This window comes from Lissotriton vulgaris, chromosome 3_1, assembly GCF_964263255.1.
Source record: "Lissotriton vulgaris chromosome 3_1, aLisVul1.2, whole genome shotgun sequence".
Classification (NCBI taxonomy): Eukaryota; Metazoa; Chordata; class Amphibia; order Caudata; family Salamandridae; genus Lissotriton; species Lissotriton vulgaris.
Window position 1 is genome coordinate 512087607 of NC_141689.1, and position 27352 is coordinate 512114958.

The following is a 27352-nucleotide window of genomic DNA, read 5'->3' on the forward strand; positions in this document are numbered from 1 at the left end:
TGTTAAAGTGTATCCGTGACGGCTATTTAGCACAGTATCAAGGACCTTACATGAAAAAAATATTAGCGTCATCCATGTATTAAAGCAGTTCACTAATTAAAAAAAAAGTCCTGCTTGGATCGTTATAACTAGGGTTCTTCTTGTTGATGCTGCCAGGCACAGATGTTTCACCCTCTTTATCTGCTGAAACAGAATCCCACTCAGTTGTTCGTTTGGATAACAAACCTAGTTCTAAAGCTATTACCTCTCTGGTTGGAGACAACCACTCACTTGTAAGTGGTCCCTAGATTTTAGCATTTTTCTGCCAACAAAATGCGTATTGGTATCTGCAAAAGTCATTGCAATGGCTAAAGTTACATATGCACGAGAGAGAACGACACACATGATAAAAGCACAAAAACACCTGCTGCAAGTTGATGTTCTCAAATAAAACCCTAACCCAAGACCGTGCACTGTTGCTAAAGAAATCTCCGACGGTGGGCGTTGTATGTTCGAAGTCTCAGGTATCAAACAGTAAGATAAAGTTACCTTACCCTGATCTAGATACGCCTGCCACCCATAAATGAAACTACCACTCCATAGTGGTGGGGCTGAAAACTGTTTTTCTAAAGCTGTTGAAGGCACAGTAAAGCGTGTGCTTTTTGTATTCACTTTTAGGACCTTGTTCCACCCCCCATGCAGATGAAGACCCACTACATATCTAAGTTTCAGAGCCAATCAGCTGCATTTACAGGGTTGGTGGTAACAAGGTGCAGAATGTTAAGCGTTGGTTACAAAAGAATATATACAGATAGGAGTAAATATATCACTGCAAAAGTACCTTTAACCTTTAAAACTGACCAAGTTAAGGCGGACCTTGAGAAGAGATAGAACTGGGTGGATTTACTCTCAGGGTACATAGAGAAAGAATGAAAAGGAAGGGGAACAAATAAGGTAACTGTTGGCCTGACTGCTTTAGAGGAAAAAGCCTAATCCTATTATATAGAGACTAAACAGGACAGATGCCACTCAAGCCTCAACTCAAGTTAGTATTGATGAGACGCCACAAGATTTCATCGCACAGTTATATGAAAGACAGATCGCACCAGCGGAGGGCGTCACAGAGGCTACTACAAGGCATTATACCCTGAGGCTCAGCAAAGTAGGCAATAGACCTAGACTTTGACCACCAACGAGGGTTAATAGGGGAGGCAATTAGGAACGTGCCAAAGGGGAAAGCCCTCAGGGCTAGAGGGACCGGTTCCGACCAGATGTTTATCATGACTATGAAGAGCAGCTCTCTGGAAGTCTCTCAGTGGTGTATAAACCACACCAGGACCCACCGAAAATACCCAAGCTCAATGAGAGACTATCATAGTAATGATGCCCAAGGAAAATTAATACACAGCCCAGCCTCCTACAAGCCTTTTTCAATGATAATTACTAATATGAAAATATTGAGCAATGTTTGTCAATAGGATTCTGAGGGTTTTGGGCTCATTGGTACATGAGGGTCAGTGTTGGTTTATTTCAGGCTGAAGCACCCAGATGAATCTCTGAAGACGTAATCATATAATTGGAAGGAAAGTAGAAAGAGTACATTGGTTGCGCTCAACATAGAGAAAAACCTCAACATCCTCGATTGGGAAAACATGATGGCACTGTTAAGAAAAAATGCTCTTTGGGCCAAATTTCTTTGGTTAAAATGCCTGCTCTAGACTAATACGGCAGCCAGGATCAGGTTGGTCGGGGGATTATGGTGGGGCAGATTTCTGAGGCATGAAGGATTGGGAATGCAACCACACTGGTCTGCATACTGTCACCCTTCCTGCTTGCCCTTGGTGTGAGGTTTAGGGGGCTCTCCGGGACTTTAGATATTGGAGTGGGGGCAGTTGTTCATACTATATCAGTCTACGCTGATGAGACACTGGTGTAGATGGCCTCGCGAGTCAGACCCTACACTATTTTAAGATATGGAGAGATTCACCTCAGTTTTAGGACTGCACATCTATGGTGGCAAAACTATCCTTTTCATCCCCTAGTATGACTGAGAAGGCAATAAATACCCCTTCAAACTTGGGACTGCACTGGGAGGTAGGCAAGTTCCGCTATAGTGAAATGTAGGTAACTGATCAATGAAAAAATAATACGACTATATATGGGAAGGGTGATGCACCCTGTCATTCTCAATGAGAAGAACTGCAGAGGTGAAAATGAACTTTCTCCCCAACATCTGTTAATTAGAAAATACAACGTGACCCCTTAGCAGAGCAGCATTTAAGGAGTTGGGCTGCCTCCTGATCTCATTGGTCTGTGAAGTAATTTGGACCAGAATTAAGTTTTAATGCTGAAACTTGACTGGGTGGACGGTTAGGAACGAGGTATCTGGCAAGGGAAACTCACGGGGAAAAAAGGTTGCTGAAAGATATTTTAGGGAATGAAGATTTGGTAGCGTGGCTCACGATGGGAGCAGCACTACCATGTACAGTTTGTGAGATGGGCAAAGTCTGGACAGAATTCAGAATCTTCCATAAGTCTCCCCTCCCCCCCCACCCCACCCTTTTGCAAGGTACCTGGGTGTGTGGTCCTTGCAGCTGTCCAAATGTGTAGCCATGTCAAGTCCCCTGGAGACAACTTCATTACATATGTAGTAGCACAGGAGACATTTGGAGTCAGTGTTTGCCATCTAGCTAGTGCAGTAAGGAAATATGGACGGAGTTCCCACAAGTGCCTACGCCCTCTTCTACACAGGTGATCATGTTAGAATCAGGACACAACCCCACATTGGTGTCTTAGCTATACAGGTCTATATGTTAAACTCTACATATGTGTATTAACCCTATATCCCACTAAAATATAAAAATAACAATTTTGATTGCGGTGTAAAAGTTGCATTGCAAAATGATAAATTGTCCATGAGCCAGAGAGACTCGAATGCAACGGCAAAATGGGAAGGAAAAGGTACTAAATGAACCTTAGATTTCCAATAGATCCCATCAGCAGGTGGACACTCGTGAATGTGGTAGCAAACAGAAATATAGGTGACAAGTGACTAATAGTAATAAGGATTGCAGTGCACAGCTATCCGTGCTCATCATGGTAAACCTGACAAAAAGGGGGAAGGGATGCAGGGAGGAAGTGCTACATAAAACCCCAGCCTGCAACTGATATTCACATTTTCAAGCACTTTTCAAATCAAGGATGTGAAGGAATGCTTAATATAGACTATTTTTTGTTGATACAGAAGGTCAAAATGCCTTCCAGATGAAATACAGCAGTATGATCACTAATATATCAAAAAGAACGACACTAGTGTTCAGAATAACAAGAAGCTCACTTCTTGTGTAAACCCGGATCCACATTAGCCAATCAGTGAATGTTTGAGATTCAAATCATTAAATAATCAGTGACTAAATCTACTGGGCTTGTGTATTGGAGACTCCCACCAAATGTACTGCAAGCAAGGAATTATTGTGGGCAATCACTCATTCCAGAGTAACACCAGTGTGTTGGAGTGGGCCTTTTTTAAGGTGATGAGTGCTGCCTTGTTCCCAGAAGTAGTCCAGAAAGGTTGGGTTGGTCATGTCAGTAAGGACCACCTCCCCTTTTAGTTTTCAAGACGGGATTTTAGATAATAATGTAATGTTTATTTTCAGAAGACTAACATGAAATTCTGTATCCATTCAAGACACAGGCAATTAAAGGAGCACCTGCACATTGAATGACCCTAACTCAAACCCTAAAGGAATTGGTGGGACTGAGATCAACAAATGAAGAAAATAAGGAATACCCTTAATTTTGCCATACCAAGGAGGTCATCTGGTCCTGTGAGTCTGTGACCCGATGTCAGTAACTAGAAACGCAACCACACCAGTATCTGATGCTTGGAACAAAAATAGGAAGCCACATTACTTGTGGATGCTGTTCTCAATAAAGATCACCTCACCGAACCTTGACAGTATTACTCTGATACGTGTACTCCTCTCTTCTGGAATCCCTGAAGTCTTGGACTAACTCACTTAAAACCCTAGATTCACATAGCATGTGAAAACCTATAAAAGCAAGATTATTTTATAAAACGCCTCCCCATGGAAAATTAAGAAAAAGCTTAATCTAGCTCATGGATTTGTTTTGTCAGGGTGCAAGATACACAGTGGATAAATTAGGTGAGGTTGATGAACTCTGCCTTGCAGATCCCTAAGCAGTGACGGTATACAACCGTTACCACGCATCTTTTATCACGAAGTACTGTTACAACGAAACCATTACAACGCAAGGGTATTTACAAGGCATGCATTTACAACGCATTACACTACAACGCAGCTACTATTACAACGCATACCATTACAACGTAAGTATAGGTAAGTTTATCTTTTTTTAAATACATTTATTAGGGGTATTGGGTTATGGGGTACAGGGGTATTTTAGGGTTCAGGACTATGTTTGGGTTATGGGGTACAGGGGTATTTTTAGGATTCAGGGCTGGGTTTGGGTTTTGGGGTACAGGGGTATTTTTAGGGTTCAGGGCTGGGTTTGGGTTATGGGGTACAGGGGTATTTTTAGGGTTCAGGGCTAGGTTTGGGTTTTGGGGTACAGGGGTATTTTTAGGGTTCAGGGCTGGGTTTGGGTTTTGGGGTACAGGGGTATTTTTAGGGTTCAGGGCTGGGTTTTGGGGTACAGGGGTATTTTTAGGGTTCAGGGCTGGGTTTGGGTTATGGGGTACAGGGGTATTTTTAGGGTTCAGGGCTGGGTTTGGGTTATAGGGTACAGGGGTATTTTTAGGGTTCAGGGCTGGGTTTGGGTTTTGGGGTACAGGGGTATTTTTAGGGTTCAGGGCTGGGATTGGGTTTTGGGGTACAGGGGTATTTTTAGGGTTCAGGGCAGGGTTTGGGTTTTGGGGTATAGGGGTATTTTTAGGGTTCAGGGCTGGGTTTTGGTTATGGGGTACAGGGGTATTTTTAGGGTTCAGTGCTGGGTTTGGGTTTTATGGTACAGGGGTATTTTTAGGGTTCAGGGCTGGGTTTGGGTTATGGGGTACAGGGGTATTTTTAGGGTTCAGGGCTGGGTTTGGGTTATAGGGTACAGGGGTATTTTTAGGGTTCAGGGCTGGGTTTGGGTTTTGGGGTACAGGGGTATTTTTAGGGTTCAGGGCTGGGTTTGGGTTTTGGGGTACAGGGGTATTTTTAGGGTTCAGGGCTGGGTTTGGGTTATGGGGTACAGGGGTATTTTTAGGATTCAGGGCTGGGTTTGGGTTTTGGGGTACAGGGGTATTTTTAGGGTTCAGGGCTGGGTTTGGGTTATGGGGTACAGGGGTATTTTTAGGGTTCAGGGCTAGGTTTGGGTTTTGGGGTACAGGGGTATTTTTAGGGTTCAGGGCTGGGTTTGGGTTTTGGGGTACAGGGGTATTTTTAGGGTTCAGGGCTGGGTTTGGGTTTTGGGGTACAGGGGTATTTTTAGGGTTCAGGGCTGGGTTTGGGTTATGGGGTACAGGGGTATTTTTAGGGTTCAGGGCTGGGTTTGGGTTATAGGGTACAGGGGTATTTTTAGGGTTCAGGGCTGGGTTTGGGTTTTGGGGTACAGGGGTATTTTTAGGGTTCAGGGCTGGGATTGGGTTTTGGGGTACAGGGGTATTTTTAGGGTTCAGGGCAGGGTTTGGGTTTTGGGGTATAGGGGTATTTTTAGGGTTCAGGGCTGGGTTTGGGTTATGGGGTACAGGGGTATTTTTAGGGTTCAGTGCTGGGTTTGGGTTTTATGGTACAGGGGTATTTTTTACATATATTTTTACAAATTCTTTAATAAAATGTAATTTAAATAATTAAATTATTTTAAAAATTATTAATTACATTATTTAAAAAAATTATATACTTATCTATACTTGCGTTGTAATGGTATGCGTTGGTAATAGTATCTGCGATGTAATGTCATGCGTTGTAAAGGTATGCGTTGTAAGGAATCCTGCGTTGTAAAAATTGCGTGCTAATGGTATGCGTGGTAAAAGTATGAGTGCTAACAACATATATCCAGCAGTGACTGATAAAGGAAAGCAGGGAGACTTAAATAGCTAGAATTGATCTGTCAAGAAATGTTGTCAGTTGTTTGGAGAATCTGGCAGCCATCGCCATAAACCAGTGCAAGTAACTCAATGTGGTCTAATGCTACAGACAAATCGAGAAGGACTGTGAACCAGTAGCATCTCCATCAGACCTTTTTCACATGTGGAATAACAAGGAAACCAAAATAGATTCAGTCGCCGAGTGATTGTCAACCCACAGAGGGAAGTTAAGGTTGGAAGTTGTAAAATTTGTGACAAAGGCTCAAGCTTGAAGTTTAAAGATGTAAGAAAACAGAGTAGTGTTCTTATTACTTCTTAGTCCTTCTTTCCTGTTCCTGGCACAGTCACCCCTTTATGTTCTTTAATAGAATATGACTAGTTTAGAATGTTTTAGTCTTGAACTTAATGTCAGTTGTATCTGCTTACTGAAGTATGAGGTCTCTTGTGAAGAAGATGCATTAAAGACCTACAATCAACTTATAGCCTCTTATTCTTATTAACTATGTTGGCCTTTACTTCACAGAGATGTACAAGTAGATTGCTGAATCTTAGGGTTAAACGTTGTTGTTGCTCTGACTCACTCCTGGTCTTGGGAACAATATTTAAAAGGAGACAACAATTTACTAATTAACATTGCTGGCAAACAAAGATCTACTTTAATCTACAGTAGCCAGATTGCTTGGGTGCATATGCAACCCAGGGGTCTGCAACTCTTCACAGAACATTCTGTGTGGCCTCTCAGGGGACAAGTTCCCTTAGCTGATAGAGCATGTTCTTTTGAGGGCAGACAAGGAGGCAGGACAATAACACTTACAGAGGGGGCACAAATACAACTTTTAAATGTGCTGGTAGATTGCTTACCGTGATGTGAATGTTAATGACACAACAGTAAGCATGTATAAAGAGGAGTGGCTCAAAGCCTTTATAGGTAAATAATACATACAATTATAGTAAAAGCAAAGTGTTTTGGATAACCCCAGGCCTACAAATAGGCTTGCTGTTAGTACCGGCAAAATGACTGCCTAAAATCTTGCTCACAACACGACTTTTTCATTTCACCTGAAGCCTATTGTGGTGTGGTCGACAGTACGGTTGATTGGAAAGATCGAAAGTTGGAAAAAATGAATAAGAGGAAAATGGTTTTTGATACTAGAAAGGCAGTGAAAAGGACTGTAGTCAATTTTGGTGACTGTGTCAGAATAAAACTCACAGAAAGAAGATTTGGCATCTCGAAATTCAGCCAACCTATTAAAGTAATCAAACTTTTGGGAAATGATGTCGGAACGCAAGATCATAAAGTATGGAACCTCAATAGGATAACTACATCTTCTGCTAAATGTTCCGAGGAGAATTCTTCTTGTGCCTCTGCTATTCCATCACATTCTGTTGTGGGAAGACCGTGCAGGCAGAAGAGAATTCCTCTCCGTCTCCAGGATTGTATATAGGGTGTTTATTGTACCACATTCTTATGTACCTCACTTTTATCTCTTTCCTAGTTGGGTGACACAATGGCTAATGTCCTTGCAGAATGCCTGCATTCAATCAGCACAAAGTGGAGGCCCTCGGTCATTCTCCAAGAGTGAGTGAGCAAATTCAGGATTGAGCCTGGGTCTCTTTACCAGTTATTAAAGGGATGAAAAATAGGCCAGCATTTTAGAGTTTTTAAAGGAAAGAGGAGCTGAAGAATATGAAGTCTTATTATTTCTCTGTTTTAGTTGAGTGAAGGCAAAACCCAACATTTTTTCACAGACCTGCTAAAACTCAGAGGCCTGTCTTGAGACTAGTATGTGAGGCTGTTAAGACGGTGTCAGACACAAGTCATTATTAAAGAATGTTCGAAAACAAAGCAGTCACCTGGGACTTCAACGGCAGATGAGGTTTTTCACCTGTCCTCTGGGAAGAGGCTCCCTAGTGATCAGAGGTAGCATCCTCAGACAAGGCACCAGATGTGCCAGCCGGAGAGAGATGGTCTTTATTTTCTCCCAATACTGTAATGAATAGAGGAAATGTAACTGCTCCATGTGTGCTTTACTGCATTTACTCACATATGGTAGGGAATGTAAACCTGCCTCACACGCACAGGAATGGCCTCGCGCCCAAATGGAATCATTACTCCACTGATCCCAAATCTTTTCAGAAGGAATTCCCAAGGTCCAGCTCAGGGATACCCAGATGGTCTGCATCAGCAAAATGTAATTAAATAATAAAAAGATAATTTACTCCACCAAGGTGCACAGGCAGATACTAATAAAACAAGTTATGAACTGTCTGACACCGGAATCAGAGCAGAGGTAACCATTTGAACTGGTCTGCATGGATGATGAATACCCCAGACCCAAGACCTTTGAATGAGAAAGCCGAAGCCATAGAATAATCTAAAGGAGTTCCATCAAAGATCTGAACAGCCTTTTCCCTGTCCTGGAAGAAAATAATGAAGAGGAAACAATCTCCAGGGGCTACGGACGAATATTCACTTGAATGCACTGGGCTAGAAGGATAATCAGAAAGCTGAAACCAGGAATTAGGAGCAGGAGCCAAAAATCAGTAGGGAATAGGAACCAGGTACGAGAGAATGAACACAACACCAGGACAGCATTGGACTGTGCAGTGCAAAGAACCACCAGGCACTCTAAGATATGTCGCTGCTATCATACTGAACACCCCACAGTGCTGCAACACCAGAGGCTTTACAAAGCAGAGTATAGTGTGCTGGCAGATCTGCTCCCACAGCGCCTCGATTGCAAACAGGTACCTAATATTATAGGGATGCTGCCTCACCTGAACTCTACTCATGGCTAGGATATTTGACAACTGGAGCAACTTTCAGGTGTTCATGTACACCTCATCAACCAAGACCATGTATAGATAAAACGCATGAGGGGAGCTGGACTCGACTGACCACTGCCCAAGGTTTAGACAACCAAATAGCAGCAGAGTTCGGCTCCTTACACAAGTCAGGACACAAGAAAAACAACACGGTTGGAATAAGATCAACGATTAGACATTTGTCTGCAGCCCAATCAATGCTTTAGGAGCACTCAATCAATCAATCACCGGAGAGACTACAACATCACTCCCGAGTATTGACCAGACAAAGCATAGAGAAAAGAGCTATAGAGTTCTTAGAGAGAGGTACACTTGTGATTACATATTTTGCCACCCACAAAACTACTCACATGCATTTGGGATTCTCTTGAAGTGATCCTCAAGATTTTGCAAAGTGAGATGGGTGCAGGAGGGCATGGGAGAAATGATCACGACTTCCAGCCCCGCCCTGAATGCATGTCTACGCTAATGGTGAAAGCACAAAGAGGCAAGAAGTGCCCACCTCAAGCAGGGGAGGGGAAGGGGTAAATGGATATGACCGTAGGGCTGGCAGGAATATGCTATTTTTAAACATTAGAGCGCCAACCACTTCACACAGAGAAATTAATCTTCCGTTCAGTGGGCTAGTGTTTAAAACCTCTCACCTGCTCAATGTCTCCACACCTCCAAAAATCTTAAAGACACAGATGAATCTGACTAGCAAAAAAGGCCAATTTCACAGGATGTGTATGCAACATTTCAATGGTACAGAAGGAGTAAAGATGCTAGTCAGATAAATCACTAGGATATAAATATATGTGAATGTCAGAGGCCACCTGAAGAAAGAATACAGTCCACCAGGGTAGTGGAATCAGATAGTAGCAACTTTTGAACTTGAGCCCAGGAGGGCATCATGAATCCAGCTATATCCAGCACAGAGGAGGGATGTAGCTGGATCCAGGATCAGAAAAGAGGAGGGATGTAAATGGGGCTGGGATCAGCACAGAGGAGGGAAGTAGCTGGATCCAAGATAGGCCCAGGGGAGGGATGTAGCTGGTTCCACAGTCAGTGTTAGAGACAGCTTGTGCTCTCACATATTTCCTTCTGCTTTAGCACAGTGACGCTGGATTACCAGCCCATCAATTTTGGGCAGGAAAGTTATCAAACAATCAACATCATCAAAATAACCCAGCATAGATAATTATTGGGTCCACAAACACTATCGGTTTGAAGAAGTCATCTTAAACTTGCTCATCCACTTGCGGATAGAAGTGGCATCCGAATCACACAATAGGCAAATATCCATTTAGGCTTTGCATCCACCTGAAGCCGACAAAAGAGCAGAAGAGCAAAATGAATGCTAATGTCACTAAGCACATGTATGCGTTCACATATTGGTCCACCCCCATGCATAACATGATCTAGCTGACTAATACGAATATAATAAATCAAAAAACGATACACTAATGTATCACAACCCTGTTGGCTACTGTTTAATATGACTCTCCTATAAAACAGTACAAAACACAAGCAAGCGCAATTTTATCAGACCACCCATCAACGAAAATACCATAAACGTGAATGGTGCAAAGGTCAGGAAAGTGCTACAGAATGATACAAATGGTGGGAAGGTGAAATATATATTCACTGAAAAAACCATTGGTTATAGACCATATATAGTTAGGGATTAGCATTTACAAAACCATAATTTACTCGCACAAAACCATAGAAATTCGCATATATAGTTAGTTGCAATAACTATATATCGCGCGCACCTGCAATCCACTGCTGATGATGTCACATATTACATCATTCATGACATGGTCAGTGACATCACTGATGACATCACTGATGACATCTCAAATGACATTACTGATGACATCTCAAATGACATCACTGATGACATCACTGATGACATCATCCAGTGACTGTATGTTTCTGTAAAATTAAAATATGTCTTACATATTGAAGAATGAGTGGATGTATAAGTGTCTGGATGAAGGATTTAGTAGGTGCATGACTGACTGTATGAGAGAGTGATTAAATGTGTCTCACTGAGTGCATTGGTTAGTGACTAAACTGACTGAATGTGTGCATCAGTATGTCTGTTGTTGTGTAAGATGCTGCATGTGTTAATCAGTACCTATATGAGTAACTATATGGGTTATTGATTGGTTGCCCAAGTATTTGTATGGGAGAACGAGTGTGTGTGTGGGGGGTGTCTGGGAGGTGTGTGACTGTGCATAGATGTGTTAGCAGTTGATTCACTAGATGTATGGGTTCAAAACTGCATGTGGAAACAGCTGTCTGGGTGGTTGACTGTGTGCATGAGTGTATTGGTGAGTGAATGGATATCTCAGTGCTACATGTCAAAGTAAGTACATATGTAAAACACAGTACATGTGAGAATTCACATATATAAATTACTGTGTATGAGAGCCAATGAATGTGTGAGTGGCTGCATGGATCATTGAAAACTTGTATCAGTGATTGTATATGAGAGTAAATATGTGTTAGAATATGTTTGAATAAGTAAGGTGTGTATAACTGTATAGTTGAGGAAATGGAGGTGTGATTGATTCAGTGCATGACTGACTAGGTGTGTGAGTAACTCCATGGATGAGTGACAGTCTGTGAGTGTCTGTTTACTCTGAGTGTATCTAAGGATATATTTGAGTCTGAAGAGGTTAATCGTATTATCACATGATTGATGTCATCAGTGATGTTTTCTGTGATGTCATTTGAGATATTAGTGATGACATTTGAGATGTCAGTGATGTCATCAGTGATGTCATTTGAGATGTCATCAGTGATGTCATCAGTGATGTCACTGACCATGTCATGAATGATGTAATTTGTGATATCATCAGCAGTGGATTGCGGGTGCGCGATATATAGTTATTGCAACTAACTATATATGCGAATTTCTATGGTTTTGTGCGAGTAAATTATGGTTTTGTAAATGCTAATCCCCAACTATATATGGTCTATAACCAATGGTTTTTTCAGTGAATTTTCAAGGTTTTGTAAATGCTAATTCCTAACTATATATGGTCTATAACCTATGTTTTTTTCAGTGAATTTCAATGGTTTTTTAATAGCAAATATCAAAAGCTGTCAAATGTCAAGTACGTGATAGGTAAAAACATTTTCGTGTTTATGCACGCTGATGTGCTTTGAACGCTGCCCCCCCTCTTTTCTCTTAGTAGTACTCTCTCTTTGCAGATAGTGAAGGGTAGTTAACGCAGGCCTTTGCCCCCATTGTAATCCGTCGTGCCTGCTTGTCTCTCCATTTGATTGATTGTTATCCAAGCATTTACTGTTTTAGAATTGATTCTCTTTGGTTCATTCTCTATTTACAAACAAGCACAGAGTCGCAATACTCTGTTTAGTCTTTGCAGATAGTGAAAAATCGTGTAAAAAAACAAAAGTAATCGAGCAAAATCAGTAGGCCACTAATGGGATCTCTTTTTGACCTCGCTAAAATAGAAACATTAGGAACAACCCTTCATGAGAAATACGAAACTAGTGAGATGAACTGAGCTCCACACCATGATGGCTGCAAGACAGCTCGGCTCCGCCACCCACCCCGCCCAAAATAACGATAAACTCTATGCAAATATTATAAATATATACAACACACCAGCAAAGTAACAGGGTAAAACATTTTATTAAATAACTATTTACATAACTATTTTATACTTTTTGTTGCCTGAGCCGGCTAGCTCAATCAATCGAGCATGAAACTCATGCACTCTGATAGCAAGCGTTGCTGCTGATGCTATGCAGACAAAAACTGGTTTTCAGTTTGTACATTCTTCAAGATTTTTCCATCCAAGGCTGGTTGAGAGTTTGTAGAACGATGGCTTCAGATTTTCAACATACGGTGTGGTGGCGCGGACTGGGAGGGGGCGCTTGGCTCCTGTCCCCTCCCCAAGTCGTGTTGCCCTGGTGTGGCCTAAGATCGCCCCCGACATAGACGGCCGGCTCACGGGGTCCGGCGGAACTTTTTGCCTTTTGATGACTCTTCCATTCTGGACCTTGTCCCACAATCCGTTTGACCTGAAGACGCACTGTAGTGGGGCGCCCCTTTACCGTTTCAGTTGCCATTCCGCCCGCTTTTGCTACACTGTGCCTCTTCCGCCATTCAGCTGTTTACCGCCCGCTCTTGCGACTACAGCGTCTCGCTCACCATGTAGTTGAGTTGCTCCCGCTATTGCGATGCAGCGATAGACGGCTGCCACAGGACTCTCAAAATGGCGGCCGGCTCTTCAGATTTGGGCGTGGTCCACTAAAATGGCCCTGGGACACCTTGGAACTCGGACGCTTGTCTGCTAGGGCTTGGGCCCCATTCTCGAAAGCGTCCCCTCAGCCTTGAAGATTCTACAAAAGTCTTGGGGGCCCCCGACTCCTGCAGGCTTCTGGTGGGGAGCGGCTGCCATGATTGCTCGTGGAATGGCCACGACTGAGCTACGAGATGGTGGTGCTCTCATGCTGACGCCAGCTTCAGTCTGAAACATCCAGAAACACTGTAGACTACCAATTCGATCAGTTCCGGTAGCGCCCCAACGTGACCCGGTAGAGAAGAACTTGCCCTCCCCTCTTTGACGGATGGTTCTTGTTGCCTGTCCCTTCTGTTGTCATTTAACAGAACTTTTTAGACTGCTGAAAGGGGTTGTGTTCCGACCGCTGGTTGGTGGAGACATTTTGACTATATTCTGGACCTACGTTGTCGCGTAATGCGTTATATGACACGCCGCGTTAGCGCACCCGGAAGTGCTCCGGTGCGCGAAGCGCAGCTTCCCGGAAGCGATCCGGGGCGCGGCGCGCAGCGCGTAACGTAAGCATAACAGGTCATGTGACTTGTTAATAAAACTTTTCATTGGTTCATTTTACTTTTGTTATTCTAATGATGAAAGGCTTGGTCATATGACCTAAAAATTACGCTTTTTATTGCTTTCGAATATTATTTTTTCTTAAACATATATGTTATAATGTTCCAGGCTAATGTACTTTCCCGGAAAATTTACAACTGTCCTGCAAGTAAAATATATTCCTTTTTCGAGAAAAAGGGCGTTTCTTCGTCCCATGACGGAGCCGTTGAGCAAGACAGGCTCGGCCTGCTGTCTTAGTCGCCGATACGCCTGAATATCAGATTCTTATCGATCACTTTATGTTGCAGGAGTAGAAAACACAACAGCCCTTGACCATTTATCTTTACTGCGTTCCTGCGTATTATACCTTTTATCCGTCATGTAATTGGACTGCTTTATTTCACTTGCCTTTTACTGATTCGAAAACAGTGACTAAAATTAAAAACTTTACCAATGTAAATACTACTACCATGTTTTGTTTTAAAAACCTTTATGGTGAAAATGTCAGTATACAAATACGGGCCTATAACCACGTGGGCCGGCCACGGAGCAAACTGTAATCGCATATGATGAGGAGACATTTACACTGTAGAGGAACGTAACGGGCGGGCCATTAGGTGCAAGAACTAAGGTGTCTAACAGTTGCGAAATCGGTGGACATACATTTTATAATTAAAATACGACACGGCCAGTTACAATAAAATTATCTCGATATACATTTGCGGGCAAGTACCATGGATGACGTTAATTCGAACTTTCAATAGTACAGTAATCAATAACACATCAGAACTTAATATCAATAGGGATGTCGAAATATTCAATCAATTCTCGTCCCCGCCCGCCATGTGCTTCAAAACTGCATATGTATCTCATGATATCAAGGTTATGCAACCAGTACACAACAAGGAGTTACGAGTCCCATTTATACCGGCGCCATTTTGGGCGAGGCCGGGCAGGTCCAGGATATAGTCAAAATGTCTCCACCAACCATCGACTATGATGATGTTCATAAGCTCTATTGATTAGACTAACACTCCTCTCTCCACATGAAATTAATTTGCCGCAACTTAAACATGTCATTTTCACTTGTCCAAAGTTCTTCAGAAGATTTAGAACCGTTTCCCTTGCCTCTGATGCCATCACTGCCACTTCATTGGTGGATGTACTGGCAGGTCGGGTGTTATCCACCAAATCTCGAATTTGGGCAGCACTATAATTAATCGGGTGCCACCTCTCCATATGACGATGCATGGTATAATTACCATAACTATATTTTTTTTCGGTTCCTCTGGAGAGTACATCGTGGCAGATGAGGCAGGTAACGTACCGGGCATTTACCTTTTTTACATGTGGAGAAAAGGAAAAAAATTCGAGCGTCCGAGTTCCAAGGTGTCCCAGGGCCATTTTAGTGGACCAGGCCCAAATCCAAAGAACAGGCCGCCATTTTGAGAGTCCTGTTGCAGCCGCCTGTCGCTGTAGCAGCAAGAGCGGGCGAAACTCAGCTAGACGGCGCCCCACTGCAGATGAAGTGCCTCCACCTGGAGAGGCGGGAGAGGCTCGTTTGCGCCGCCTCCCCCCCCCCCCCCCCCCTTCGGGCACCCCACACCGACTTTCGGCGCAGCATTGTAGGATGGCCACACCAGTGCGGCAACTTGCTGGACACCACCTCGGTGCCATCCGGATCTCGGCACGTTGTGCTGCCTTCGGCCTACTGTAGCCACAAGTGCGGACGCAACTCAGCTGGATAGCGAGTGAAACACCAAGGGGCGCCCCACTGCAGCCGAGGAGCCTCCATCTTGGGGGCGACGCACAGCATCACATTGCTTTCCAATGCAGTCAGATCCTCAAACAGCCCCCACTGACTGACGCGACCTCACGGGCCAACGGGGCACCCCACGCCGACTTTCGGCGCAGCATTGTAGGATGGCCACACCAGTGCGGCAACTTGCTGGACACCACCTCGGTGCCATCCGGATCTCGGCGCGTTGTGCTGACTTCGGCCTATTCGCACATCAGTCCGCTACTGACGCCGCCTCACGTGCCAACGGATTTTCTACGCTTTTTATAGCCCTATGCCGCATAACAGGTCATGTGACTTGTTTATAAAACTTTTCATTGGTTCATTTTACTTTTGGTTTCCTAATGATGGAAGGCTTGATCATATGACCTAAAAATAACACTTTTCATTGGATTAAAACATTTTTTTCCCCAAACAATGAAAGCCCCACCTTGTTTCTGGATGTTTCAGACTGAAGCTGGCGTCAGCATGAGAGCACCACCATCTCATGGCTCCGTCATGGCCATTCCGCAAGCAATCATGGCAGCCGCTCCCCACCGGAAGCCTGCAGGAGTCGGGGGCCCCCAAGACTTTTGTAGAATCTTCAAGGCTGAGGGGACGCTCTCGAGAATGGGGTCCAAGACCTAGCAGACAAGCGTCCGAGTTCCAAGGTGTCCCAGGGCCATTTTAGTGGACCAGGCCCAAAAAGGAAAGAGCCTGCCGCCATTTTGAGAGTACAACAAAGAAGGGCTTAGACTCACCTACAGTAAAGCAGAGTCTGAGAATCAAATAAACAAAAAAAGTGCTAGTACTGAGTCTTATTACAAAATAACAATTGTATCCAAAGCCAAAAAATATTGAATTATCAGCCGATAACTGGAATTAATCCATCATTATTTATTTTAATTTTGGTAGAAAATTATTTTTAGGAAACACAACAAACAATTTACGAACCTTGTATTATATATACATGTGTGACAGAAAGAGATTTACAAGAAACCAGACACCATTTTTAGACATTAGACAAAAAATGCACACATTTCAATCAAGACACAACCATTCTTCATACACATTCACACTCCTTCAACTCCATAAAACGAAAAAACATATGACACAAGACAACAACTAAAGAAATAGAGGGTGGGTCACTAGCAACAATGCAGAACCAATCACAATGTTAGAAACACAAGTATTGTAACAAAATACTAAATATCAAACAATTACACCAAAGGTTGCAATTATTTAGACCCAAGGGCAAACATAAGATACACAAATGATAAGGTCCATTTTGAGAGTCCTGTGGCAGCCGCCTATCGCTGCATCGCAAGAGTGGGAGCAACTCAGCTGAATGGCGGATTTTGGCACAGTGTACCAAAAGCGGGCGGAATGGCAACTGAAACGGTAAAGGGGCGCCCCACTACAGCAGACGAGCCTCCACCTGGGGAGGCCCGTTCACACCGCCTCCCCCTCCCCCCTCCCCGGGGCGCCCCACGCCGTTTTTCGGAGCAGCATTGTAGGATACCAAAAACCAGTGCGGCACCCAGATGACATCACCTGGGTGCCGTCCAGAACTCAGCACGTTGTGCTGCCTTGGGACTATTCGCACAAAACACAGCTACTGACCATTGTTGCTTCTTTTTTCAAACAAATGTTTAAATGTGTTTACTGTTTTTGTTGCCTTGTATACAACCCTCCTCTGTGCTGATCCCACATACAGCTACAACCCTCCTCAGTGCTGATCCCACATACAGCTACAACCCTCCTCACTGCTGATCCCACATACAGCTACAACCCTCCTCTGTGCTCATCCCACATACAGCTACATCCCTCTTCTGTGCTGATCCCACATACAGCTACAACCCTCCTCTGTGCTGATCCTTCTCAACTCAACTAAGAGCTTCTGCGGCTGTCAGCGACGTTACGAAGCATGCGCTCTTTCACCCTCTGAGGCGGAAAGCCGGAGGTTCTCACGCTCTACCTTTTGAATACCAGCAGCGCTTCGCTACGCTTGATTTAAAAGCGTTTTTATGTTCATTTAACTTGCGGGGTATTTTACCTTTTGTTGATTCTAAAATTAGCGCTTACACTCTGGAATTGTCTCCTCACCTCCCTCTGTTGTCTGGGCCACTCTCAGCTGAGTATCGACGCTGAGAGTTGGTCCCTGGGAGGCGAGGGCAGGACAGCGGCCATATTGGGTCGGGCTGCGCCGTGACGCGCTCCAGACAGCTTAAAAGGGGCTCACTTGCAGGGAACAGGTTAGCTCTTTCACCCTCTGAGGCGGAAAGCCGGAGGTTCTCACGCTCTACCTTTTGAATACCAGCAGCGCTTCGCTACGCTTGATTTAAAAGCGTTTTTATGTTCATTTAACTTGCGGGGTATTTTACCTTTTGTTGATTCTAAAATTAGCGCTTACACTCTGGAATTGTCTCCTCACCTCCCTCTGTTGTCTGGGCCACTCTCAGCTGAGTATCGACGCTGAGAGTTGGTCCCGGGGAGGTGAGGGCAGGACAGCGGCCATATTGGGTCGGGCTGCGCCGTGACGCGCTCCAGACAGCTTAAAAGGGGAAGGGCCTCTCCGCGTAGCGGACGTGTGGCGGACGCGCCGGATGCCCGCCGGAGTCACGCCAGAGTCCAGCCCGTCTGCGCCCGTCCGCGCTAGGCTGGGCTCTGGGCCCTGGCATAATTTACTTGTGGTGAGCAAATCAATCCTCTTCATCATGGTCTTAGCATATTCCTTTGATGAGCTATATGCATTACGTAATACCCCCAATACCAACTGTTCCATATACCCTTTCCCCCCTACCAAGTTTTGCTGTTCTTTCTGCAACTTCTCTTTAAAAAATCCAACTATGTGCAGATCCCTGTGTCACCATGGTAGACGAAATAGACAGGTAACCCCCAGGATAATCCCGCCCCGACCCCCACTAAGTTTTTAGAGTATAAACTGTAGATCCCTACCTCAACATAGATACAATATACATGATTTTCTGGTTGAACATCAACCTGATGCGATATTCCTGACCGAGACTTGGCTCAGGGACTGCTCGGGTCCGGATATTGCAGATGCCATTCCCTCTAATTATGCTATTCTTCGCCAAGATAGAATCTCTGGCAGAGGGGGTGGAATTGCAATTATCTACAAGAATATATATATTTGTAAATTGGTCGACGCCACCCAAAAGGACTGAGTCAGCTCTATTCCAACTGTTCATAACTCCTCAATTTACGCTGTCAGGTTTACTAGCATATCGTCCCCCTGGGACAGCCAGCTCATGGATAACTTCATTACCGGACCTATTAGCCCCAGTCTTGCTTAAAGCATCTAATTTCACTATTCTAGGAGACTTAAACATTCACCTGGATGATAATGAATGCTCTCACAGGAATCAGCTCCTCTCTACCCTGGAAGCTTTTGACCTCCAATTACTCAATACTGGTCCCACACATTGTGCTGGACATTTACTTGACCCTATTTTATCTAATCTGCCCTTAGACTGTTCCCGTGATGCTTTACAAATTACCTGGTCCGATCATCTAGCTGTCCCTTTCTCCTTAGACATGGCTGATACAACAGCTAGATCTGCGACAGTAAAACTGGGGCCATCTCGGAATTGGGGGAAGGTTAGCATTCCAGAACTTAATAAATTACTGATAAAAACCCTCCCGTCTATTGACGCATCGGTCACTGCTCTTAATAGTGTTACTGAACTTTGGCTCACCAATGCTGTAGAACGGGCGTTACCAATGACGTCAAAGTCCACAGTCACACATCATCCTCCAGCCCCATGGTACTCGGAACAACTTAAGAGTCTTCGCTCACAATGTAAGATCCTGGAGCGTAAATGGAGAAAAGGCTACTCTCCTTCTCGTAAAATCATATACAAAGAAGCCTTAAAAAAGTACCATAACAGCTGCAAAACTGCTAAAGCAAACTACACTACAAAAACAGTGACTGATGCACAAAACTGCCCTAAGGTGTTATTCTCTGTTGTGAAGAAACTGACCGGTGTAAATTCCATTCCCCCCCCCCCCCACCCCCCCCCCCGGCTCTTGATGCCGTTCAATGTCAGTCCTTAGCAGATTATTTTATAAAGAAAGTGGATCTCATCTACGATCATTTTTCTCCATCTCCAGAGACCACTCTCACCCCTCCTAATACGGCCAGGGAATTAGTGAATAACACCACTGATGCTATTATTACTACCTGGCAGCCTCTAGACGCCACTTCTTTTGTGTCCTGTTTAAACAGTGTGCGATCCGGTTCCCCACGGGATGTGCTCCCGGCCAAAATCTTAAAACAATTGGATCCCCTTACCCATCCCACTTTCATTAAACTACTAAACACCTCTTTGAGCGAGGCCCAGGTCCCCCAACCTTGGAAACACGCCATGGTGGTACCTTTACTGAAAAAATCAGGTGGCGATTCTTCAAACCCCGCCAACTTTCGCCCGATATCCTTGCTGCCAATCTTTTCTAAGATATTGGAGAGACACATTAATTTCCAGCTTTCTAAACTGGTCGAAAGCACCGCCTTTCTCCATCCTTCTCAGTCGGGTTTCCGGCCTAGGCACTCTACTGAGACAGCACTCCTGGGGGTAACGGAGAGTCTGAGGCACGGTGTCGACCAAGGCAACACCATGGCGCTCATCCTGCTGGACTTGAGCGCAGTGTTCGACACCGTGTCACATTCCATTCTTATTGACTCTCTGAAATCTCTAGGAGTGGGTGGCCAAGCCTTGGCCTGGCTGGTGTCTTTCCTCAATGACCGAAGTTTTCAAGTGTTCTCTCCTAAAGCAGCTTCCACCATTTGTCCATCAGCTCGCGGTGTCCCTCAAGGCTCAATCCTTAGTCCTTTATTATTTAATATTTACGTTAAACCCTTGGCATCCATTGTTGAACAGGCTGGACTTACCCTGTTTTCTTACGCGGATGACACCCAGATTGTCTTCTCCCTATCAGGAAGAGACGAGAACAACATCTCCGCACTCAAGTCAGGCCTCTTGTGGCCGACTGGATGCGGAGAAACTGTCTCAAACTGAATGGGGAGAAGACCGAGGTGGTCATTCTGGGCCGGAATAAACATCTCTGGGGTCCCGGCCACTGGCCCATTGAATTGGGTACTGCACCAACACCTTCCACCGCTGTTCGCAACCTGGGTGTCATCATAGATGACAGATTATCTATGAGACAACAGGCCACTAAGGTTGCGGCCATCTGTTTTTCAACGCTTCGGTGGCTCCATAAGATTCTGTGGATGCTTCCACTCTCTTCCCGCAGAACCGTAGTCCAGGCGCTTGTAACATCTCGCCTGGACTATGGCAACATTCTTTATCTGGGCGCAGATAAAGCCACCCTACAGGTGCCACAAGTAGTGCAAAACGCAGCTGGGCGCCTGCTAAAAAAACATCCCGAGACGCTCCTCAGCCAAGGCCGCCTTACGTGACCTTCACTGGCTGAGCATCCCTGAACGTATCAAATTCAAGGCACTTTGTTATATGTTCAAGGTTAAGCAAGGCAGTGCCCCAGCCTACCTCCAAAGGCTGGTCACACCCTATAGACCCCTACGGCCGCTAAGGTCATCAGACATGGGAAACTTCACCATGCCAAGATGGAAGCTGACAAAAATGGGAGGTCGTTCCTTCGCTACCTTGGGACCCAAATATTGGAACTCACTCCCATTGACTCTAAAATTAGAGACCAATCTGTTTCGCTTCCGCAAGGCTTTTAAGACATTGCTCTTTTCTCAACGTGCCGAATAGCTTGCCGTTGGCTCAGTTAGGTGAAGCTGCCTCCTTCTTCAGTCTATCCCTAGCGCCGGGAAACCCACTGTGGGTAGCTGTGCGCGATACAAGCTTATATAAATAAATAAATAAAATAAGGAGCAGTCACTGTGCTCATGCACTTCTGTAAATATGTCTTGCTAGCAGTGAACTGTGACGCTGCAACTACTTTTTGTGCAAACTTGTCTGTCGTTCCATTGGTACAGCCTGCCTTCGAATGAGATACCTTCAGCCTTGCGCTCTCCTCTTTTCGTTTTTTCGCCTCCGACAGCTCGCTGTGATAGTCCTTGGCGCGCTCTTCTTCCACGTTCAGGAGCACAGCATTGGGATTCTTCAGAGCTGTCATTGTCTGTTCTGCTACTCCTTTCTCAATGGCCTCATTAATAGCAATCACTGCAGCATGCACTAAAGAGAAAACAACAAGAGCTTACTCATTCAGAAAACATAAAAAGACTGAATCCAGAGGCTTTCAATGACATCACCTCAGAGGACATTACTGAAGTGCTCCGCTTTATTCAGAAGGCATGTTTACCCCACCAAGAAAGGTCAGGAGCTAATAATCTGCATTCCTCATGAATGCATGTTCTACTGAATAGGAACAGCTACGTAAAAGGCATTGTGGAAACTGCATTTTAGGGCACAGCTATCAACTTTTCCAGCAGTTTGTCCATTCCATTGCTATAACACATCACAAAAGTACTAAGGTGAATATTGATCTTAACAGATATGAGCTTTTATTAATGGCCTAATTATTTGCTAGGCATTCCAAAGATCTAGGTTGCCATCCGGACTTCGACCTAAAGTCGTGCTACCCTGGACGAGTAAAGTCACTCACATTGTTCTATATACACTACCTAATGTTTGAGATGAGTTTGCTGCAAAAAGCAACATCCTTTAGAAATCGTTCTGATACTTAATGCAGTGAAATCTGTGTTATATCACGGTTATAAAATGCAATAATCAAAATTTCGAGCATCATTTATTCCTTTCCAAATTTGATTTTGGAAGAGCACTTTGATATATAATAACTTTTAGGTAACATTAATCCAGGTGTACGATTTTGTATTCTGCCATGACGTGTTTCCGATCCTGTTGTGGACAACTCATCTTTAGTTTTTTTTTCCATATCATAGTTAAAGTCCAGAGCAGGCATCTCTTATGCTAGAAAATCTTCTCAATTATATTTCAGACATGGCTATTTTGAGGATACAGCAACCTAGTGTTGCAATGTATTAAACTGTATACTCCACATAGTAAATCAGTTGGCTTGTAAGCCACTTATTATTTTAGTTATGTATGCATTTAACAAACTAAGCACTGCTCTTTACTGTGGAAAGTGAAACGAGGGTTTCTGAATGAATGGCATTTAGTGGTTGCTCAAACATTGCAAGTAGGCCACCCAGCTGAAAAGTCTTTTTGTAGGGATAACTACTGCCAAACGTGCTGGCCACGCGAGTTCAATCTTTTTGCTTAAAGTGCTAGTTCCAGTGCAGAAAAAGCGCGTCATTGCAACAGACTCACTTCAAGTATATTTTGTTGCAATCAAATGAAAAGCAATACTTCAAAGCAGACTCACGTGCAGCTTCGTCCACCGATAGCTCATTGGCCAAGATACCACCAATCTTACTGAAGGACGGCATCTGGATCCCATACTTTTCCAACTCTTTCCGCATGTTGCTGATCTCCTCCTCTAAGAAAAACAGAAATAAATATTTCAAAGGTTTAAGCTGCAGTCTTAGGCAACTTTACACACAACTATACATAGCGAAAGAAATGCGGTTTTCTGAAAAATGAACAGAAAGTGAAATCGAAAATAAAGTTTAATACATCATAACTTCGCTTTTCAGCAATAGCTACAGAAAGAAAACGCATAGTAGAGAAAAGCTATGTGGCACCTGCCAGACAATTCGGAGCAGATAAAAGTTGTCGATACATAGAGCCTCAGCCACAACGAGCATTAAGCAAGGGGACCTTAGTGTAGTGGGTAGCACGGAGGCGCTGGTCCTGAAATGGATTGATACATTGCAAGTGTGTCTTACGAGAGTCAAGAGATTACACATGCTGTGGCCAGAAATCGCGGTACAAAAGGGGGTGGTAATGGACGGAGCATCTGAACCAATCAAACACTCACACCCAGTCAAAAGATCTGGGTTTAATCCATCACCGTTCTTTAGCCCACTCTGCCACCCCAGTTCAGACATGGCTGTATGCAAATCAGTCTGACCCTGTGCCTCATGGGAACAGTCCAGCCCGAACTGCCAAGCCATGCCTTCCCTGGACCGCAAACAAGCTTCCGAGGACCGGTTTCTGGCATTCCAGCCGTCTTCAGCCCGGCTTGCTTGAATCCAGTGGCAAAGTGGTCAGAAATCGCAGTTTTAGGATTTGCCTTACTTATTAATTTGGAGAAGGGTTCCGATATTTCCATGAAGAGTTGCACAGTGTCATGGCTCTTCCTTTTTTTTGTTAGGTATAATTATATATTTTTGCATTTTCTTTTTTGCAATTGCAAATCAATAGCGCCTCTTTCAACATCTCTGTCATTAACCCATAGAACTATTATGCAAATAAAACACTTAATTACTTGAAGGGAAGAACCAAATCATGGAGCAATCATGAAACAAACACTGCCAATTAGATCACAGCTCTTCTAGTGCATTTTCCTATTCTACATAAACAAAACAAGCATTTGGAATGAGATAGGTCGCTTATTTGCGAGAGCCCTATTGCTTTGCAAATGGTAGGCATCACGGATGATGGGAAGGAAGGAGGGCGGGCGTGGGTGGTGGGGGGAGAGGGCACGGACAACGGGAGGGAGGTGAGGCGTGGTTTTGAGGGCATGGACAATGGGAGGGCAGGCAGGGGGAAGAAGGCACCGACAACAGGAGGGAGGGAAGGAGGGTGGGTGGGGGGAGTATAGAAAGAACTAAAGCATGTTGTGCCTGCAGTAGGATAACCTCATTACAGAAAATAGTGCTCACCTTCTAAATAACACGTACAGTGTAACAACAGAAGTAAAGGGGCCACTCACCATGGGAGGTGACAAATGTAGAGGAGGCGGTACTAAGGAGGGACTAACAAGCCTATTTACGTATCAGAACCCAGTATTAAGGACAGACAATATCAAAAGCCAAAGGCAAATATAGGTGGGACTTCTATTCGCTACTCAACCACTATAAGTCTAGGTTCGACCTAAAAAGGGTAGAGGATACAAAAAGCAGCTATAAGAAACATACAATGGAAGAAGAACAAGCATTTGCAATGCAATAGGTCTCGCAATTAGGAGATTTTGAGCTATTGGCATTGTAAATGACAATACCTTTTATTTATGTGTTTAGAAAACCTGCAATAATAAAAGGCATTGTAATTTACAATTCGAATAGGTCAAAGTTTTTAAAATGTGAGACCTATTGCATTGCAAATGCTTGTTATGAGAGTAACAAGGTAGTGGAAGAAGTATGTGATTGGAATCCGGTCCTAAATGACAATCTGTGTATGGGCAACTGAAAGACATCCACAGTCAACATTCCCTGTAAGAGGGCCATAAAGCTCTGTTTGTAGGCAAGAGCCATTATACACTGATAAGAACTACTCATTTTCATTTCATTCATATTTCTAGGTCATATAGCTTAATCAGTTAAAAGTGGTTATTTACAGACCATTTTATTCTGTTTTTCAAGTTTCTTTGTTAAATGTACGTTTTTACATAGAGGTTCATAATGTGCCTTTTTTGCCAGCCAACATGTGTTTTACCCTATCATGGAATGGAGGCCCAGGGTTTTCTCAAGGCTTCAGGTTAGCATAGCTATAAAATCTCAATACAACAGACACTCATGTGAAGGAACCACACAAATCAACATTTAAAAAGAAATAATTTATCTTTATAACCATGGTTGCTAGTGTATGTCGAGGAGTGTTTCTTCTATATATCACCATTTACAGCAACACCATCGAAGATTGTTTTGTTAAAGCAAAAGCAAAGTTTAAATCATCATTTCGTTAATCGAAACTGAGAAGTTCGAAGGCAAGAAAATGAAAAGCAAACTGCCCTGGTTCAATATGTATTTAGCTTTTGTGAAAAAAAACCTCATTGTTACAGTGAGAAAAACAAATGAGGAACAGCATGTGTGCTAGGGAAGCAATCAAACTCAGTCCAACTTTCTTTGATGACGCCATGTGTGTCTTTGTATTTCCCTGCAATCAGCACTGCACAGCACAAATGCCCTGGTAATGTGTTGCTCTCGAAATCACACTTACACGTTCTACCACTTGAAGCCTATTTCTCACACATCCCTTACCTCCTGTGTGGTCTTTGCACTTTGCTTTGCCTCCCTCATGGTCTGTGCAACATCTGCTTACAAACACTAAGACACTGAACGTCGATGAAACACACTATAAGCACTGCCTTGACCACGCATGAATGAAGCCAACAATTGGCCTCATTAGATTGTTGGAAAAAAAAAGCATTTGCAATACATATTGCATTAATAATGCTTTTTAGGTGGAGCCTGCCAATGCGCTTGCGCATTGAGCTTGAGAGAGATATTGGGGCTTAACCATCGGACAATTCCATGCAGTGCCCGTGAAAAGCACATGCACATCAAAGCCACCAGCCTCCCTCCCACAGGCATCTGAAGCTTCCCCTCAGCGTGCGCTCTGCCTCAGGCATTTCTCCTCCCCTAATTATTCACTGCCCATGGCCTGCCGGCCGTACTTTCACTTTCACGGCCGCCAGGCCGTGACTCGCGTTTATTGTCATGTCTGTAGATTACTCATACATAAGTTCATTTGATGTCACAAAGCATGTCCTTTTACCTTTATTTTGATAGTTTTATAATGATACGCTGCAATCGCACGAGAGGACTTTCTTTAATACATGAGAATAATACAGCCACACTACTGACACTCCGCAATCTACTGAATCGCTCAGATTCACTAGCACTATCCGGCACAGGTCACAGAACTACAAGTCTTTCTTTCACGGAGTTCATTTTAGTTGAACGCTCCAGAATCACATTCGGGATACGCTCGTCACTTCCGGTTCGTCTACATTCCTTTCCGAGATCACCATCGGGCCATCGACATTTCCAGACACCGTTTACAGGAACGCATTGAACACACCGTTTTCTAGTTCCAAGTAAGTTTTTTTAACTGCCGCACGCCATTATGCTTACAGCATGCCATTATCCGCTCGCGGTAACAGTATCTTTGTCTCTTTTACAGATACAGAAATTTTGTAATTCATGTACACCATACATGAGTATTTACTAAACTATTTACCCGATTCCACATTTGTCACCTCGTCACCTTTGATCACTCCGCTTGGCGCGTTTTTTTACCCACTTGAATGGTATGATAACCGATCATACTTCCGCATGACATGATCAATCTTGTGGTTTTACGGTTCCTCAATCGCTCGTTTATACGTGTCGCACCCAACACCCGTAGTGCACCCTCATTCTTTTCTCTTCATCTATATCACACAGTCCAATAAATCCAGGACGCACACCAGTACTTGTTTCACTAGTTGTTACACTTTTTTCCGCCACATTTATCGTACAAGAAGTTTATTGACATTGGTTGCACCAGCACTCCATGCGCACGGTTTACCTTTCTTGTCACGTTAAAATGCTTTGGACACACTTGACGTCCCTGTACCACAGTATTCATATCTGGAGATCTCCACCAATATGTACTCTTGCACTAATTCATTCCATTTGTGTCTCCTGCTGATACCTTGTTGTGCCTTTCTGCACCCTGTTAGACTCGTTTTTTGTGCCCTTCTGCTGTCTGTTAGACTCGTTTTTCCCTTGTTTTTCTGACTTTCTGCCCTCTGTTAGACTCGTTTTTTGTGCCTTTCTGCCCTCTGCATCACCACATCATCACTCAGCGCTACCCCAGCATCACTCAGCACAACCACATGATCACTCAGCACCACCACATTATCACTCAGCACCACCACATTATCACTCAGCACCACCACATTATCACTCAGCACCACCACATTATCACTCAGCACCACCACATTATCACTCAGCACCACCCCATTATCACTCAGCACCACCACATTATCACTCAGCACCACCCC

General features: G+C 44.0%; 1 protein-coding gene across 2 annotated transcripts in view; it reads right to left on the reverse strand.

Annotated features, from left to right (window-relative positions):
- The window catches only part of IQGAP2 (IQ motif containing GTPase activating protein 2), a 1114959-nt gene that overhangs the window by 422193 nt on the left and 665414 nt on the right, over nucleotides 1-27352 (reverse strand). For both annotated transcript variants that reach the window (XM_086960756.1, XM_086960757.1), the window contains exons 7-8: nucleotides 22844-22957; nucleotides 21494-21672 (exon numbers count right to left, since the gene is read on the reverse strand). In XM_086960756.1, coding sequence (XP_086816882.1) covers nucleotides 21494-21672; nucleotides 22844-22957 — 293 coding nt within the window. The remainder of the gene's footprint in view (nucleotides 1-21493; nucleotides 21673-22843; nucleotides 22958-27352) is intronic.